At 40.7% G+C, this 15487-nt stretch overlaps 1 protein-coding gene across 1 annotated transcript; it reads right to left on the bottom strand.

Moving 5' to 3' along the window:
* Nucleotides 1–515: 515 nt before the first annotated feature.
* On the bottom strand, nucleotides 516–14599 carry LOC131455374 (glutamate decarboxylase 1-like). The gene is made up of 17 exons (XM_058622956.1): nucleotides 14302–14599; nucleotides 13413–13543; nucleotides 11860–11922; nucleotides 10789–10944; nucleotides 9884–10126; nucleotides 9620–9710; nucleotides 6118–6230; nucleotides 5529–5644; nucleotides 5361–5440; nucleotides 5217–5271; nucleotides 4487–4603; nucleotides 4345–4409; nucleotides 3398–3476; nucleotides 3134–3283; nucleotides 2943–3050; nucleotides 2579–2668; nucleotides 516–1120 (listed from the first exon to the last, which is right to left on the bottom strand). The coding sequence occupies exons 2-17, from the start codon at nucleotides 13507–13509 to the stop codon at nucleotides 947–949; spliced, it is 1797 nt and encodes a 598-aa protein (XP_058478939.1). The 5' UTR covers nucleotides 13510–13543; nucleotides 14302–14599; the 3' UTR covers nucleotides 516–946.
* Nucleotides 14600–15487: the final 888 nt, after the last annotated feature.

Raw genomic sequence — 15487 nt, 5'->3', positions numbered from 1 at the left:
ACTACACTAAGACTTCCATGTTCCTTAATACATTGTGATATAATACAGTGGAATTGTCCAAATATGAAGGATACATTACAAATGAATCACAATTATTCTCTCTGAATATAAATAAAGTTATTATTTTATAACGTATTATTATTATACTGTTTTGACGATTTACACGTAGTTTTTTTTTCACTGTAAAACTCACATTTGGCACAAAGGCAATGAAACAATACTATACACAATCTAGACAAAAATCTCTAAAAACACAGCACTCAAGTACAGAACCCGTTACAATGACTGTTATACATCCCCACCTATTATGTAATATCAAAGGGAAGTAACAGCTAGGTCACAACATGGCGGTGCATGGACTACATGGAGCACCAACAGTCAGGACATCATATATATTATATTATATTATATGCTGTATGTATATTTCTTTTACATTTACGTCACTGTTGTTAGATTCCCACATTGTGCTCTGTTCCGAGTGAAAAAATATGTTGATATTATTCTATTTTAACACTGATCTCCATATGGTACAGTAGTAGAATTCTGTTCATACCTGCTGCATGACAAAATCCTACAAGTCCTCAGGTTTTTTGTTTTTTTTTGCTTTTTCACATTCACATGAGAAGGAACCTGCATTTAAATTCCTCAAACTGATGTTACATTGAACATAGTTTCGCCAGAACAGCAGTGTGCTCGTGTGATTCTCTCAAGCTTTGACTTGTGTTCTTTTCACTCAGATACTCAGCTATGCAGATGTTTTAATCGTTGCCGCTAAAGACAGAACAGACAGAGAGTTGACACATAGGGCATACTATTATTTGTTGTGCATCGTAAGCAAAAAAACAAAAAAACAAAACTCAACATCTGTACAAGACAAAAAGAGACATGAAACCAGGCTCAAGGCCCTCCAGATGTTTCAGGAGGTTTTAAAATACAGGAGTGGCTCTTATAAGTCATTCCCCAGTCGCTCGATCTCCTCGATCAGGAAATCGATGTCTGACATAGTGGCAGCAGGGTTGGAGATGACCATGCGGAAAAAGTTAACCTTGTCTCCTTGTGGCTGGTAGCCCACCATGGTGGTCCCACACTCCATCATCAGTGCCTTGATCTTTGGGGCCACCTGTTTGTGGAAAACACAATGTCGCCATCCAAACTTTATAAATAAATGTCGGCTACATTCAAACGATTGTCAAAAGAGTTCACACAATGCTGAACTCTCTGTGTTCTTGTGTCGCCCAGCGACATCCATGCGCCGCACACAGGGAAAAATGCCACAACTGACGAAGGCAAGGCTCGAGCACAGCAGCTCGAGTTGCTCTAGTAAAGCGAGACAAATAAACCAAGACTTTCTGTAGAGCCGCACAATCCTATTTCAATCACGATCACAATTTTGGCTTCTCACAATAGAAAATGCATGCTCTGTAAATGCGATTAAAACGCAAAGCAAGTCAAGCTCTCCCTAAACAACTGCCTGACTATGTGCCAATCGCAGCTGCTGCTGTTTCTGCACCACGCAGCTCCAAGTTTCCTGGACGCAGTGGAGAGGAGTAACATTACGTTATAGACAGACATACCACAATAGAACAAAACAAAAAAGCCTTTTTGAGGAGTTCCAATTAAGGATCGTGTTGGAATGGCCTGTAAACTTTTGCACTTTACTTTATTATATCTCTCTTTGTTACTCTCCTTTATCTACTTCCTTTTAGCTTTTATATTCTGTTGTGAGTTTTATATCTGAAATAGATTTGTCTCCCTAACTATTAGTACTATTTATGCTGCTATCTTGACCAAGATTCCCTGGAAGAAGAGCTCTCTAAATGGGACCTTCCTGGCTAAATAAAGGATAATGTCTTGCACAACAGAAGGTGAGGGGCTATCTTTCTCTCTCTCTCTCTGTAGTTATAGCTTTGTGAGGATATTTTGACCTTGTGGGGACATTTTGCCTGGGCATAATGTATATGATGTGTCCTACCTAAGAAAGAAGTGTGTGTGTGTGAGTGTGTTTAGAGGGACGTCTTGATCTCAATGTTGATGAAGTGGTAATTAATCTGGCCATAATGACAGGATAGATGCGTACTGCTTTGGGTAGTGGAGGAGTGGAGGTGGTGTGATATCACTAGGGCAAACTGTACCTGTATCATGTAGAGATTCTAGTAGTGTTTTGTTAATTACTCAGATTTCCTCAGGGGGGCAATAGAAATTTCTCACTGGACCTTTATTATATGTACAGTGTTGAACAAGTGCCCCAGGAAGTCCAATTCATTACATATTACCCCACTAAAAAGTAATAATATTGCTTTACTTATTACTTGGTATTATCCGTTATACTACTGTATAACTTTTGTAAAAAAAATGTGCGTTTTCCTTCAGACGTGACCTGCCATGCATACATGTCATTATAAAGTAACCTCCACAGGACAGATAACAAATGTTGGTCTAGTAACACGGTAGCTCTGCCTTACTTTGCTTATTAATTGGAATATCACTCCTCTTTAGTAAATTGTGATCCTTACACAAGTCGTTACTGGGTTAAGTAATAACATTACAGTGTATGAATCAAAGAATCCTCCTTCATTACCTTGTGCAACCTCTCCCGCCGCTCCTCACCGTCAGGCAGGCCTCGCAGGCTTGGTGGAATGTACCAAAAGCAGACATTGGTGTGCTGCGGCTGATAAGAGAAAACAGAAACAATATTCGTAATGACGCCAATAAATTAATGCCCTCCGTAATTTCAGCGTTTCATGTCAGTGTGTCAGCACTGCAAAATGACCCAATCAATCCTACAGTTAAGATATCATATACGCTGTAGGAGCTCATTCATCATGAGAGAACAACAGGAAAGCTCAGGTTAGTATTATAAACACAGTTTCCCCACAAGCAGATCATCTTCATTGCAGGGAATATATTTATTTTCTTGCTATCAGATGAAATAAAGAGCTCACCTCTTCGTTAAACAGCATCTTGAAGCCCTCTCTGTTTTTTATCTTATTGTAGAGGTACGCAGACAGATCTAGGCACTTGTCAATGTGCTGCTCAAACCCCACTGTTCCCTTTTTTAGGGAGAATGGGAAAAAAGTTGTTACCATTGTATTCTAGACATGGCAAACACTGAGTCTTTGATATAAATGCACACCTTTGCCTTCCACATGAGCCAAAACTTAAAGATATCAACATGGCGTCCGCACTGAATGGCCTTGTCGCCTGTGTCGTATGTCACGTCGTACTGTTTGTCCGGCTGGAAGAGGTAGCCTGCACTCATGGAGTTGCAGTTCTGTAGTAAACCCTGTCGTGGAAGCAAACAGTAAAGAAATAAAGCACAAAAGAGTTTGTTTGTGCATTTGTGATTATTTGTGTTCATGCATCAATGGAGGAAATAAAACACAGCATTTTTCCTCACCCTCTCTCTGACCAGAATGGCAGAGCACTGCAGTGGCACTCCCATCAGCTTATGAGGGTTCCAGGTGACTGAGTTGGCTCTGCACAGACATTTAAACAGTAAACACAGCTCAGTGTGTGTGTGCGTGTGTGTGTGTGTGTGTGTGTGTGTGTGTGTGTGCGTGCGTGTGTGTTTGTGTGCGTGTGTGTTTGTGTTTGTGGTGGTAAACATTTTCAATTCCATTTCAAGTGTCCATGCGTGAGTCTCAAAAGACACGTCATGAAATGTCTTTGGTCATGTGAGCTGACTACAGATTTGACAGTTCATGCTTTTTTGGTGCAGATTTTAAAGATGTATTCTACAACATCCCTGTTTCACTTTTTTTTCACAAAGACAATGGCATTGACCAGGAGCCACAGTGTCCCTGGTTTGCATGCGACCTGGCACCTTTGTCTCTGTCCTTACGTCTCTGTTCTCTTAGTTCCTGCCATTTTTCAAACAAAATGATTCAGTTCCAACAAAATAGAATTTGCTAAAAAAAAAATACATGGCAAAGCAGCAGACTGAGATGTCCTAACGTATTAACCCACTAACAGCTAGTTACTCAACGACATGCTTGACATTCACGTTCTTCCTCAGCCAATAAAATGTACACTGGGACACACGTGATGATACACATAACATGCAAAGAGGTGGAAAACTACACCATGGCTTAGATTACCAAAAAATAAAATTCCCAAAAAAACAGCAATATTTGCCCTCACTTACAGTTTTAAGGTGTTCTGTCATTACTTTTACAGATGGTCTTAGTGTCTTACAGTTAAAATAAACTTGATCACGTCACCAAAGGTCACAGACACAGAAACAAAACACTGTGAAACAAAAATTCAACCTATATAGAGTGTACCACATTATTCATAATCATTCTTTAATTTACTTGTGCTTTGTGTGTGTGTGTGTGTGTTTACCTTTCTACACCGTTCAGCTTGTGTCTGTGTTTCCTGGACATCAGCAAACCTCCTCCCCAAGCACCCTTTACATAACACAGTACATTTATTGCTAAGTACACATTCAGGAAGGGAAAATATTGGATGTTCAATATTATCTTACGTCCACATGAAGCCACATGTTGTATTTTTCACAGATGTCTGCAATTTCATTAATGGGATCAAAGGCTCCGTAGACTGTGGTCCCGGCGGTGGCATTCACAAACATTGGAACACAACCCTGTGAACACAAAAGCATCAGGAAATAAAAAGTCATACAATGGCTACAATTCTGGGCTGAATTTGAGTTGTTATGTTATGTTCTTTTTCTCCTGGCGACTGTTGACATCAAAGAGATGGGCTACAGCCCATTTCTCAAATAATGCACTCCCTCTGTCTGTGTCTGTTGTTGGGACATAATTGCTTTACAATTTCTCTTAGTCTGCACATCACTTTACCTCTGAACAATTACTTCCAGGAGATGCACTTTAGACCAGGGCAGCAGCACGCGTGAGGTAGACGGAAGAAGCATTAACCTTATTGGAATAATGTTCCTGCTCTGTTTGTTTCCCTTTTCTACAAATGCGGGGCTCATATGAGGGTTTGAATAAAAATGAGATTTGTGAGACAGAAATGATGCTCATAAAATTGTCTGGGAGCTTTCACTATAGTATGTAGATCCCCCATTTTTTCTAATTCCTGCCCTCAGTTAAATGGTTTTGGTCCTGTGTCTGTGAAAGACTTTTAGGATGTGCACAAACTACAGTCTGAACGAGTGTTTCTCATCATATGGTGACAAAGCCAGAGGAGAAATTAGAGGAGACAATGTCCGAGTCACTGTTGTTCACATTCACCTTTTTCTTGGCCTCTATTACTTTGGCTTCCAAATCAGCAGGAATGACTCTCCCTCTGGAAAAAAAGAAGTTGTAGAAAGAGTTTCACGTGTGCAGATGGATAGATAGATACGTTATATTACGTATGGTTGGTGTAAAGCAAACCTCTCATCTGTTTTCAAAAGGATCAGGTTTTCTGTCCCGATGCCCAAAGCTGCACTGGCTTTCTTGATGGAGTAGTGGCTCTGCGAGAAAGGACGTCGTTCAGTCACAATCCAAATTGAAATGATGTGGAAGTACATAAATGGAGAGATGACAGTGATGTGAACTAACATGCTCGGAAGTGAAGAGGACCAGTCTGGGTGCAGCCGACATGCCTTTGGTCTTGACTTCGGGGAAGAACTTGTATCTGGCGATCATCACGCTGTACATGTTGGAGATCGCTCCTCCTGCAGAAGCAGTGCTGTTAGTCAAACGCAATTAAGTACGATTCTGACGTACTTGTGTTTCAATCAGTCACTCCCTCTTACAGTAGTTAAACAACTTACAGTGTGCTAAAGTGATTTATGGACATGTTAATGTATGAATAACTACTAACCATCCATATGAAGGTCGCCGGGGCACTGATGACCACCAACCACTCTCACACCTACGCTCAATTTAGACTGTCCAATTTATCTAATCCCCAAATCTGCATGTTTTTGATGAATTTAATTGAATTTTGATGCCATTATTCAAATGAAATTGTGAATAACAAGACACTGAGGAGATTGTTTTTTAACTGTAAAAACTACAAATTCAGAGCAATAAATTACGGAAAAAGTAAAGTGTTATTTGGTAGAATGATACAATAACAAGAGTGAGACATGTTTGCATGAAAGCTCAGAGTTCCGCTCCTGTTTGATCACCATGACTGTTTTACCTGGAGAAAATATTCCATCGCCCTCGTCGTCAGGCCAGCCAATGAATTCTCTCATCTTTTTCAGGGTCAACTGCTCCATGAGTACAAAGACAGGGGCGATCTCGTAGGTGAACCTGTGAATAGACAAATAAACTCCACTTCATATTTGCTGTGTTTTTGCTGTGAGTGGCACAATGTGAATGATAAAAATGCTGCAAATTAAATTCAGCTTCACCTGCAGGAGAGAGTGATGGGATAAACACGAGCTAGGGTGATATTTAAAAACAAGGATCTTTTATATTCTAATTTCACCATATGGTTACTGAGCCTGCTGTTTTATCTTTTTTACGAGTGGAAACAGACACATTTTCAAAATGGCCTGTGGCTTCAGGGAAATGACACAGAAAATCCCACACGGTCTTGGGCTCATTGACGCAGCCTCATGAGTGTGTTTTTGCAGAAAATTGGCGAAAATAGTTTAAAATAGTTTTTCCACTTTTCTCCTCATTATGTACAGTACATATTTTTGTCTTCGTCATCAAAATACACTTACGTTCTCTGCATCAGAGAGGAGCTAATTTGGGATTACAGCACAGATGGATTCATTCATCTTCTGCTGATTTATATGCTTCTATAATTGCACACAGGAAGTAAATCTCTATTCATGCAAAGGAAGAAAATTAATCAGTGGAACATTACAGAATGTCACATTGTGCCCAACAGCATCTTGTATTGTTACGACACAGTATTGTCGTAACATCAAGGCGGGGGGGGGGGGGTAAATAAGTTGAATGTGACTTTGCAAATATAGCACATTAACTTCACTGCATTCATCCATGCAGTGGGACCCTCACTCATTCATAACCTGCATTTAACGGTCAGTCTATTAGTGTCAGTCAATATCTGCCAGAGGTAATTAGGGATGAGGGAGTAATGAATAAAGGTAGATTACAATGTATGTAACGTAACCTCTATTTCAAGTGATGTGTTGTGTGATATCACACGTGTTTCTATTTCTTTGTGTTTTATTTGATGTCTTTTCACACTTTATTTGTAAAGCACTTTGATTTTTTTGTTTGCGAAATATAGTCTATAAATACATGTCATTATATTATCATTATTAACCAAGGCTTTGTAGACCAGTTAAGTTGTTAGGTACTTATAGGGGGGAAAAGAATCAGAAGATGTTAAACCATATAATTGTTGTCAAGAGTTAATAAATCAAACCTGACCCAACAGTGTAACATCTCAGTGGGATCTTTTTACAGCTTGTCAAATGTTAGGGACCCTTTCTTACAATAATAATCGCATTAAAACGTAAGCATTTACTGACCAATGATAAAGTCATTACGTTACAACTAATTTTAGAAAGTGGTATATAAACCATTTGAATGTGTAAACCATAATGGAATGCTATTTGTGTTATGACATATTGTATATACCCCCACTGTGTGTGGGTTGTATTCCCTGAAGCTTCTTATGACCTGTTTAATGGTTGAGTAATTACGTCACAGCCCTGCAGAAATAACCCTGTGAAAGACTAATAATCAAGCTTTTCATATAAGTTTTACTGTTTGAAATAATGGGAATAAGAATAGGAATCATTCATTCATTTTTGACCACTTCATCCTCCACATGAGGGTCGCGGGGGGGGGGCTGTGGCCAATCCAAGCTGACAGGCAAAAGGCGGGGTTCACCCTGGACAGGTCGCCAGTTCATCACAGTGCAAACATAAAGGGACAATCATTCACACATATGGTCAATTTAGAGTGTCCACTTCACCTAATCACCAATCTGTATGTGTTTTGTTTTTGGATTGTGGGAGTAACTGGAGTCACACACAGCAAACCCCACACAAAAAGGACCTCGGTCAAACCGGGATCCAAACTGGTGACCTTCTTACTGTGAGGCAACATTGCTAGCCACTGCATTACTGTGTGACGGAATAGAAATCATGGTGGGAAAGAACTTTTGATAAATCACTGGGCCAACAGTAAGTGCCGAATATCCTATTCAGGTTTTAACTTTCTTTTTTTTTTATCACCATTCACCAGCTACTGGTTCATATAAAACAGTCAGTCAAAGATAATTCAGGAGAGAGAATATTTCTCAGTAAAATATGACTCTGAAACCGCATTCACCTATTCACCGCTGATGGTTGCTCATACACAGAGTACAGATGGCTTGAGGGGGAGAGGCCATTTTTCCCCTCAAGGCTTTGTTATGTCACAGGAACTAGCACTACATGAAACAAAGACACCATGTAAACCATGAATGCAAATCAATATGCAATTTAGTTTGCCCGCAGAGCTGATTTATGTGACTACAGCCTGTGCACAGGCCAGCATCGACAATACTGCGGGGGAGGAAACTGTACAAATGTCTTCTTTTGTGCTTTTTAGTTTCCTGCTTGACTGACAATCTATTAGAGGCTGCAGGGCGTATATTCTTGAACCACACTCGATATGGACGTCACAGGAACTGAGAGCCTCTCCTCTCCATGGGTCATTGAAGAACCAATGAGCACAGATAAGCTTTTCAGAGATAATGCACAGTCTGGGTGCAATCATAGTACTTGTAATCATTATCTGCATTTTTTTTTTATTACTTTTTTACATATTTAAAGATGCTGCAAGGCATAATGACCATGCTATGTCATCAGAGATTAAGAAAATATGTTGAATTGATATAGCGTCACTGATAAGGTAAAGCCAGTTTATTGACTAAATCAATCTTGTTTTGTTTCGGTGTTTTGGTCCTTTGCACTAACCCATCGCCACACACCCAATAACACAGACCGCAGCACTCGATCACACAAGTTGCCTCTACACAGCAGCTCCTAAATGTTACCGAAACTAAAAAGCCTCACTAGTCCTCTCAAAAACATCTGAGACCAGAGGAGAAGAGAACCAAGGGTCTCCTATGGAGATGCATCAAAATATTCATCAAACACCCCTGCACAAGACAATCCAGACTCTTTTCGTGTGTCGTTCCACGCTGGCGGAATGACCTACCAAGTGCTACCAGGACAGTGTTACCAGAACTCTGTCTATCATCAAGAAGCTCTTGAAGACCCACCTCTTCTAGCACTTACCTTACCCCCTCCTCTGCACGATCTCCTTCTGCACTTGGATCAACTTCTGCACTCTCACCCTCTGTCAGTCTACTGTTCCTATCTAGTGGATTTCTTCCCAAGACTTCAGTTATTCGCTTTGGATAAAAGTGTCTGGTAAATGATTAAATGATTAAATGTAAATGTAAAATATAGATGACTGAAAGTGGCCAGTGAGGATATTTCTTTTCCAAAACAAGGATGCAAAATGGGGAACTTCAGCCAAGGTTACTGTAGCTTGTGCTATGTCTAATTTGCTGATGGAAAATAAATGCATTTAATGTTTTTACACTCTGTTAGCACTGTTGGCGCTGCTTTGTTTGCTGATCTAAAGCAGACACCCTCTCACTTGGTCGCTGTTGTACGTCATTTAAATATAGCACGTTTAAAGCGGGTAACCAAAGTACTCACATGTTAGTGTTGGCTGTAGATGTGAGCCACTCTCCTGCCAAACCAACAATGTCTAGTCCAGTTGACAGCTGGTTGAAGAACCTGGGATGACCTGCCAATGACAACAAAGCAACATCATCCAGAGAAAACTATTTATCATTGGAGTGTGTGTGTGTGTGTGTGTGAGAGAGAAAGAAAAGCCTTATCTGTAATCATTACACTGACATGTAACTTAATGAGAGTTATTGATTGCAACAGGCCACGCTGCACCTTGAGGCCTCTTACCTGTCCTCACTCCGTATTTCAGAGTGTCCCTACAGTCCACCAGGATCTGCTCCAGGGACTCAGGCTGGTCAGAGAGCTCCAGGTTGAAGCCCTCCATGCCCTCCAGCAGCTGGTGGGGGTGGTGGAAGTCCAGCACCTTGGTGGATCTATCAAAGGTCTTCCGGATGTAGTTGGTGAGAATTTCCACCACCTCCAGCAAGAACTGCATGGTCTGTTCCTCTCCATTTTTGGCAGGCAGTAGATCTAAAAACAAACAACCCAGAAACATTTCTTAGGGTCTCTTCTGTTTTAACCTACATTCCTTTCGTACTGTGCATTTTTTACATGTTACTGTTGAATTCTGTGGTCCCCTCTGAGTTTCTCAAATGGCTTTTGTGCAGATCCTTCAACGGTTTATGAAGCATTAAGCACAATTATTCAAGCATTAATACTTTATTAAACATGAACTAACACAAAATGCCACAGAGCCTGTTTATTTTCCTCAGAAGCATCAATAGAATGACCATGTTCGTTTACCACTGATTGGGGAACAGTTAAAGAAATGGTCACTTCACTTGATCAATGCACTTGCACCTAGACTGTGCATCTTTTAATGAGGTGTCCGTTTTAAGATTTTTTTTGTTCGGTTCTGTAGTAGAGAAATGTTAAACTTTGCACGGGTGAGTTGCAATTTTTTTTGCATTGTCTATTTGTTTAGTTGCATACCGTGTCTTTAAATAACCATTTAAGAGAAGAACAAAGTCATTTAAAATAAAATGAACTGGCATCAAATTACATTTTCTACACATTTTTGAATTTCTTCGGATTTTAAACTATATACGTGTTTGTATGTGTTTATGTCAAACGAGTATCGTGTTTAATTTTAGAAAAATAAAGACATTGAAATTGAATTCCTCTCAGTTTACCTCTGGCGAACAGATTGGAGAAATCCGTCTCCGTGTGTCTGAAACGCGCGTCTGTGCCGCTGTTATCGCAGGACAGCAGGCTCTTGGCTGTGCGCTCCTTCAAGGAGCTCACCATCCTGCTCTTCTCCTCCAGACTGTTGTTCTTCTGCAAAAATCCTGAACGGTTACAAGAAGCAGAGGCGTCCGCAGAATGGTTATTACAGTTCCCATACATGTTGACTCTAACACACCAGGGCCCTCTGGTTCTCCTCTCTGTCTGTTTCTCTGCGCACGTTCTGTCTTATTTGGGGAGGGTGAGTGGGTGAGAGGGTGAGTGTGGGTAATGGGTGGGTGGTCCCATCCTGCACTGATAGTCCCATTCATGGTGACATCAGCGTCAAACTCCAGCCAAGTAAACACAAACACGCGTGTCATGTAAATGCTATAAATTCTTATTAAAATGTCTGCACATCAGTGGAGAGGAAGCATCACGAGTGGTCACGTGAGTGGTCCACTGTGATAATTAATGCATGCGGATTTAATAGCTGTGTTTATCGATAAAGCCTGCAGATAAGGATATGGGTCAAATGGAAAATACTAATTGTCTTTTTCTCAAATTGGTGACTTTTAAAATTCAAACCCCACACATTTTTCTTTTTTTCTTTTTTTTTTCTTTCATTGTTGCAGCGTGGATTGTAAAACCCCGAGTAATTAAATGACCCTATAATGAAACCAGCAGATTGTGACGGTCAAAAATAGAAGCTGCGCACTGATGCGTGACATTCACCATTATGTTGGGTGTCAGTCCGTCCTTAGTTAATGGTGTACGAGACTTAAATAGACCCTCTAACTCCAGCTTCTGGCTACATTAAAGCTGCGGCAGTTGACGTCTATTGCGCCTTTCCGCTCAGTATAAAGGGTTAATTCGTATTTCTTGTGAGATGTATGATTTATCCTGAAATTCGTTTTCCCATTGAGCCGATGCAGGTTTAACGTGTGGTCTTATCTCCCATCTTATCTCTGGCAAATCATACTTCTTTGCACAATTTTATTAGAAAACAATGAAAATAATAAACAATCATGATAACTTACCACATATCTTCATTCCCAATTTTCTAGTGCATCCATGAGCAACTCCACACCAAGCATCATAGCCTGGAATTATTTCAATTAAAGGAAAAATAATTAGGGGCCTCGCATATTATTTTTATGTAGAAAAATCAATTTTTTTAGTCTTAGAGAGGTTAAAATGGTGAAAATGGAGAGCACAAAAATAGCCACAGTGTCAATGTCTTGGGGTGATTGGAACATTTAACGGCCGCTTTCAAGATGCATTCTCACTCCGTGTGTGAAAGTTGATAATTTAGACCAAGGACTTAAAATTAATTAGGCGTTTAGAAACCAACCCAGCCTAAACATCCAAGTGAGTGAAAAGATGCTGTTAAAAAAAAAAACTAAAAAAAAACTGCGAGCATCAGTTAGACATGAGGCGGCTGCTGCCCGGCGACAGATAGAGAATTACTGTCTTATCAAGGGCTTCCAGCCTCAGAGGGGATGGGACACCTTGTATCATGGGAGGCAAAGCCCAAATCCTCAAAAGCAGCACATTTAAAGAGGAGGAGGAGAAGAATGGAGGGTGAAGGGAGGAGTGGGAGGAGGAGGAGGAGGACGGAGGGGGAGACAGTCCCATTCCCACACCACAATTTAACCCTTGATTTGGATCATTAGATAAATCATTGCCCTGCTCAGCTCATTGGATGCATTTTAACTCAGTCCTCACAATGATTTTTTTTTTCTGGCTGCGGAAATAAGATGAGCAACAAAGAGAGAAATAAATGAAAAAAAACGAAGAAAACGCTTTGAGAAAATGAATGAAAATATAGGCCTGGAATAATAAACCTTTTTATCAGACACACATTATTACGCAATGCAAATTTGAAAAAAGTGGTGAGACAAAATATAAGAATGTAAAAACACAAGTGGTGTATTTATTTGTGTGTCTTTGTGTTGTGTATACACATATGATTTCAGAGATTCAGCCTTATTTCTTTTTTTGCTTATTTTGGCTTCACCAGCTGATAGCAACCAGAACTGTGTCGCTCCTCATCCTGCAGGGCTACAGCGCTTAAGTGTGCCATTAGCGGCAATTCAACAAAAGGTGAATTAACAAGCACTTGAGGGGCAATTTTCATGTCCCCTGCAGCCGCTTTTTTTTTTTTTTTTTTTTTTTTTAAAACAGAGTACATTTAACCAAACTGAAATGAATAAATTAATGTAAATGCATTCCAAAATACTAACATAATACCACTAAAAATGATGATAATATTAAGTATATTGATGGAATAATTGACAATAATTGTAAATAAATGTATTTTTTAGCCTTGTTGTCCAGTCTAATTGCCTCCTGTGATGTCAGGTTGTGACAGCAGCATTGGTCTGTCACGCAGACGCCGGGAGGTCCGTGAAATGCAGCGGTGATTTGTGGCGAAGGAAACCTTCTTAAATGGCAGCGGATTTTTTGCCTGTCTCCCTCCTTCCATCCCCTCTCCTCCCCCTTTCCCTCACACTCGATGAAAATGATTAATGGCGTTGCCATCAAAATAAATAGCACACGTGAAACAGCATTTTATCCGTGATGCACCTACTTGAGCCCGGTGGTCGTAAATTTGTCGAGTTGGGATCCGGTTCGCCGCCAGTGGAGGCGGAGGAGGCGGAGGAGGAGGTGGGTGCAGACGCCGCCATCACTCCCTGTGAGACCCTGTGCCAAAGTCCTCTCCTCCAAAAAATTAAGCAAAAACAAGAAGAAGAAGCCTGGTCACTTTTTTTCTTTTCTTTCACACCGCAAAGAAAAGCCCTTCACAGGAATGTGCAGCAAACATTAAAAATAGGTGTAACTTAGCGACACACAGACCTGTAGACGACAAAAAAAAAGCGCAATCTCAAGTTCATATTCAACCGGTTTATATTCAACAACGCGTTCAGTCACAACTCAACTGTCTGGAGCTTCATCATGATCCAGGTGGATGATGATGAGGATGATGATGATGGAGCTTCATGTGTGTCCTCACAGTAACGAGCCTCCAGGATTAATTGATGCAGATTTGATTTCATTATATAAAAAACGTACATAGACGTGGATGTGTGCGAAAAAGAAACAAGTAAACGCATATGAAGAGCAGGTGAAAATGGCCTAAATGCTCAGCAGGAGAAAAGGAAATCAGTTCAAGGTGATTATTGCATTATTGATAATGATGCGGGTGAAAGTCATAGCTACAGAAATAACAGATGTCATGTGTCTCTCTGTATAAAATGACAATTGAATTGAAAATTGAATGAGAATAAACAGCATGAACAGCTTCCACACACACACATTTGAATTCTCAGTGAAACTACAGTGCACACTGATGTCACTAACCTTTGATTTTCCAGGGAGCAAACCTTTAAAAACACCTGTTAGAGCCTCACCAATGACCATTATAAGAGAAGAGTTCATCCGGGTTTTGACTCGTCAGAGTCCACAAAATAAACACTTACTGTGATTGTGCGTGTGTCCAGGTGAACAGGTGCAGTCCAGCGGAGAAAAAGAAAAAAGTGAATATACCATCAAATTAAGTCCTGGAGGGGGAGAAAGAGAAAGAGAGGCTGCTGCGCTCTTTGGTTCACTCCGAGCAGAAACAGGAGGACACAAAACAGAGCCGAGCTTCAGGTCTCTACTAGATCCATATCAAGGTGACCTTGCTGTGGTTGAGGCGTGATTTGCTGACATTTAAAGCAAGCCTTGTCTTGTTGAATGAGTCACAGGATGTAGGTGCTGCACCTCCATCACCGCCGGTGCTGCTGCTGCATATTTGTGGAGGAGCAGTAGCGTCCGCAGGGGCTTTGCTCTGCAGGTCCGACACTGATGGCGCCGCTTTCTGCCCCTGAAGTGTGACTTTTTTTTCTTTTTCTTTTTTTTGGAAAGTGTGGCTCTATATAGGTCCGGTTTGAATCCCAGTCACGGACATGGACTTGAAGTTTGATGCCATATGCAACACATAGACGTGAGGAGGGATTAGGATCTAAGAAGGGAGGGGAGGGAGAAACGCCGCTGGTTTTGTTCTTGTAGGGGAAAAACACAAGAGGACAACAGAGGAGAAAGCGTGTCAGTCAGTAACCAAAAACACTTGTTTTTGATTGATTTATCCTCACCTCCAATCACGTGGATAATTTCCCCATCCTCGCATTGTATTTATTCGCATTAAGAACAATAACATGTCATTGGCAGATACAATTCACAAACAACTAACTCATCAAAACATGACACAGACATTTAATTTGACCTGTTTTCACGTGCGTTCAGATTGCTCATGGACGGTAACAAACCTGCGACACCAGTGAAAAGGACTAAACCATCCAAATCCACAAGGTGGCAGTGAGAAACCAAGAATGACTCCTGCAGGAGCGGAGAGCACAAGTGGGCCATTCCAGAAATACTTCATGGAGCTAATTATAACCCCACTCATTAATCTGGAACACATCACCATCATACATGAACATGGAGGGGGGGGGGGGGGGCAGCCAATCAAAGAGCACAGGTCAGTTTGTCTACGCTCCTGTATCAATCGCTCCACAGGAGAAAGGTCATTGTCAATGTAATTAAAGCTTATATCACATGTTACTGTTAATAACATTTATAATAACATAAAGTGTCATTTACGCATTAGGAGGGGGTTTCAGCACT

The sequence above is a fragment of the Solea solea genome, chromosome 2 (assembly GCF_958295425.1).
Source record: "Solea solea chromosome 2, fSolSol10.1, whole genome shotgun sequence".
In the NCBI taxonomy this organism is placed as follows: domain Eukaryota; kingdom Metazoa; phylum Chordata; class Actinopteri; order Pleuronectiformes; family Soleidae; genus Solea; species Solea solea.
This window is presented reverse-complemented; position numbering and strand designations above follow the sequence as displayed.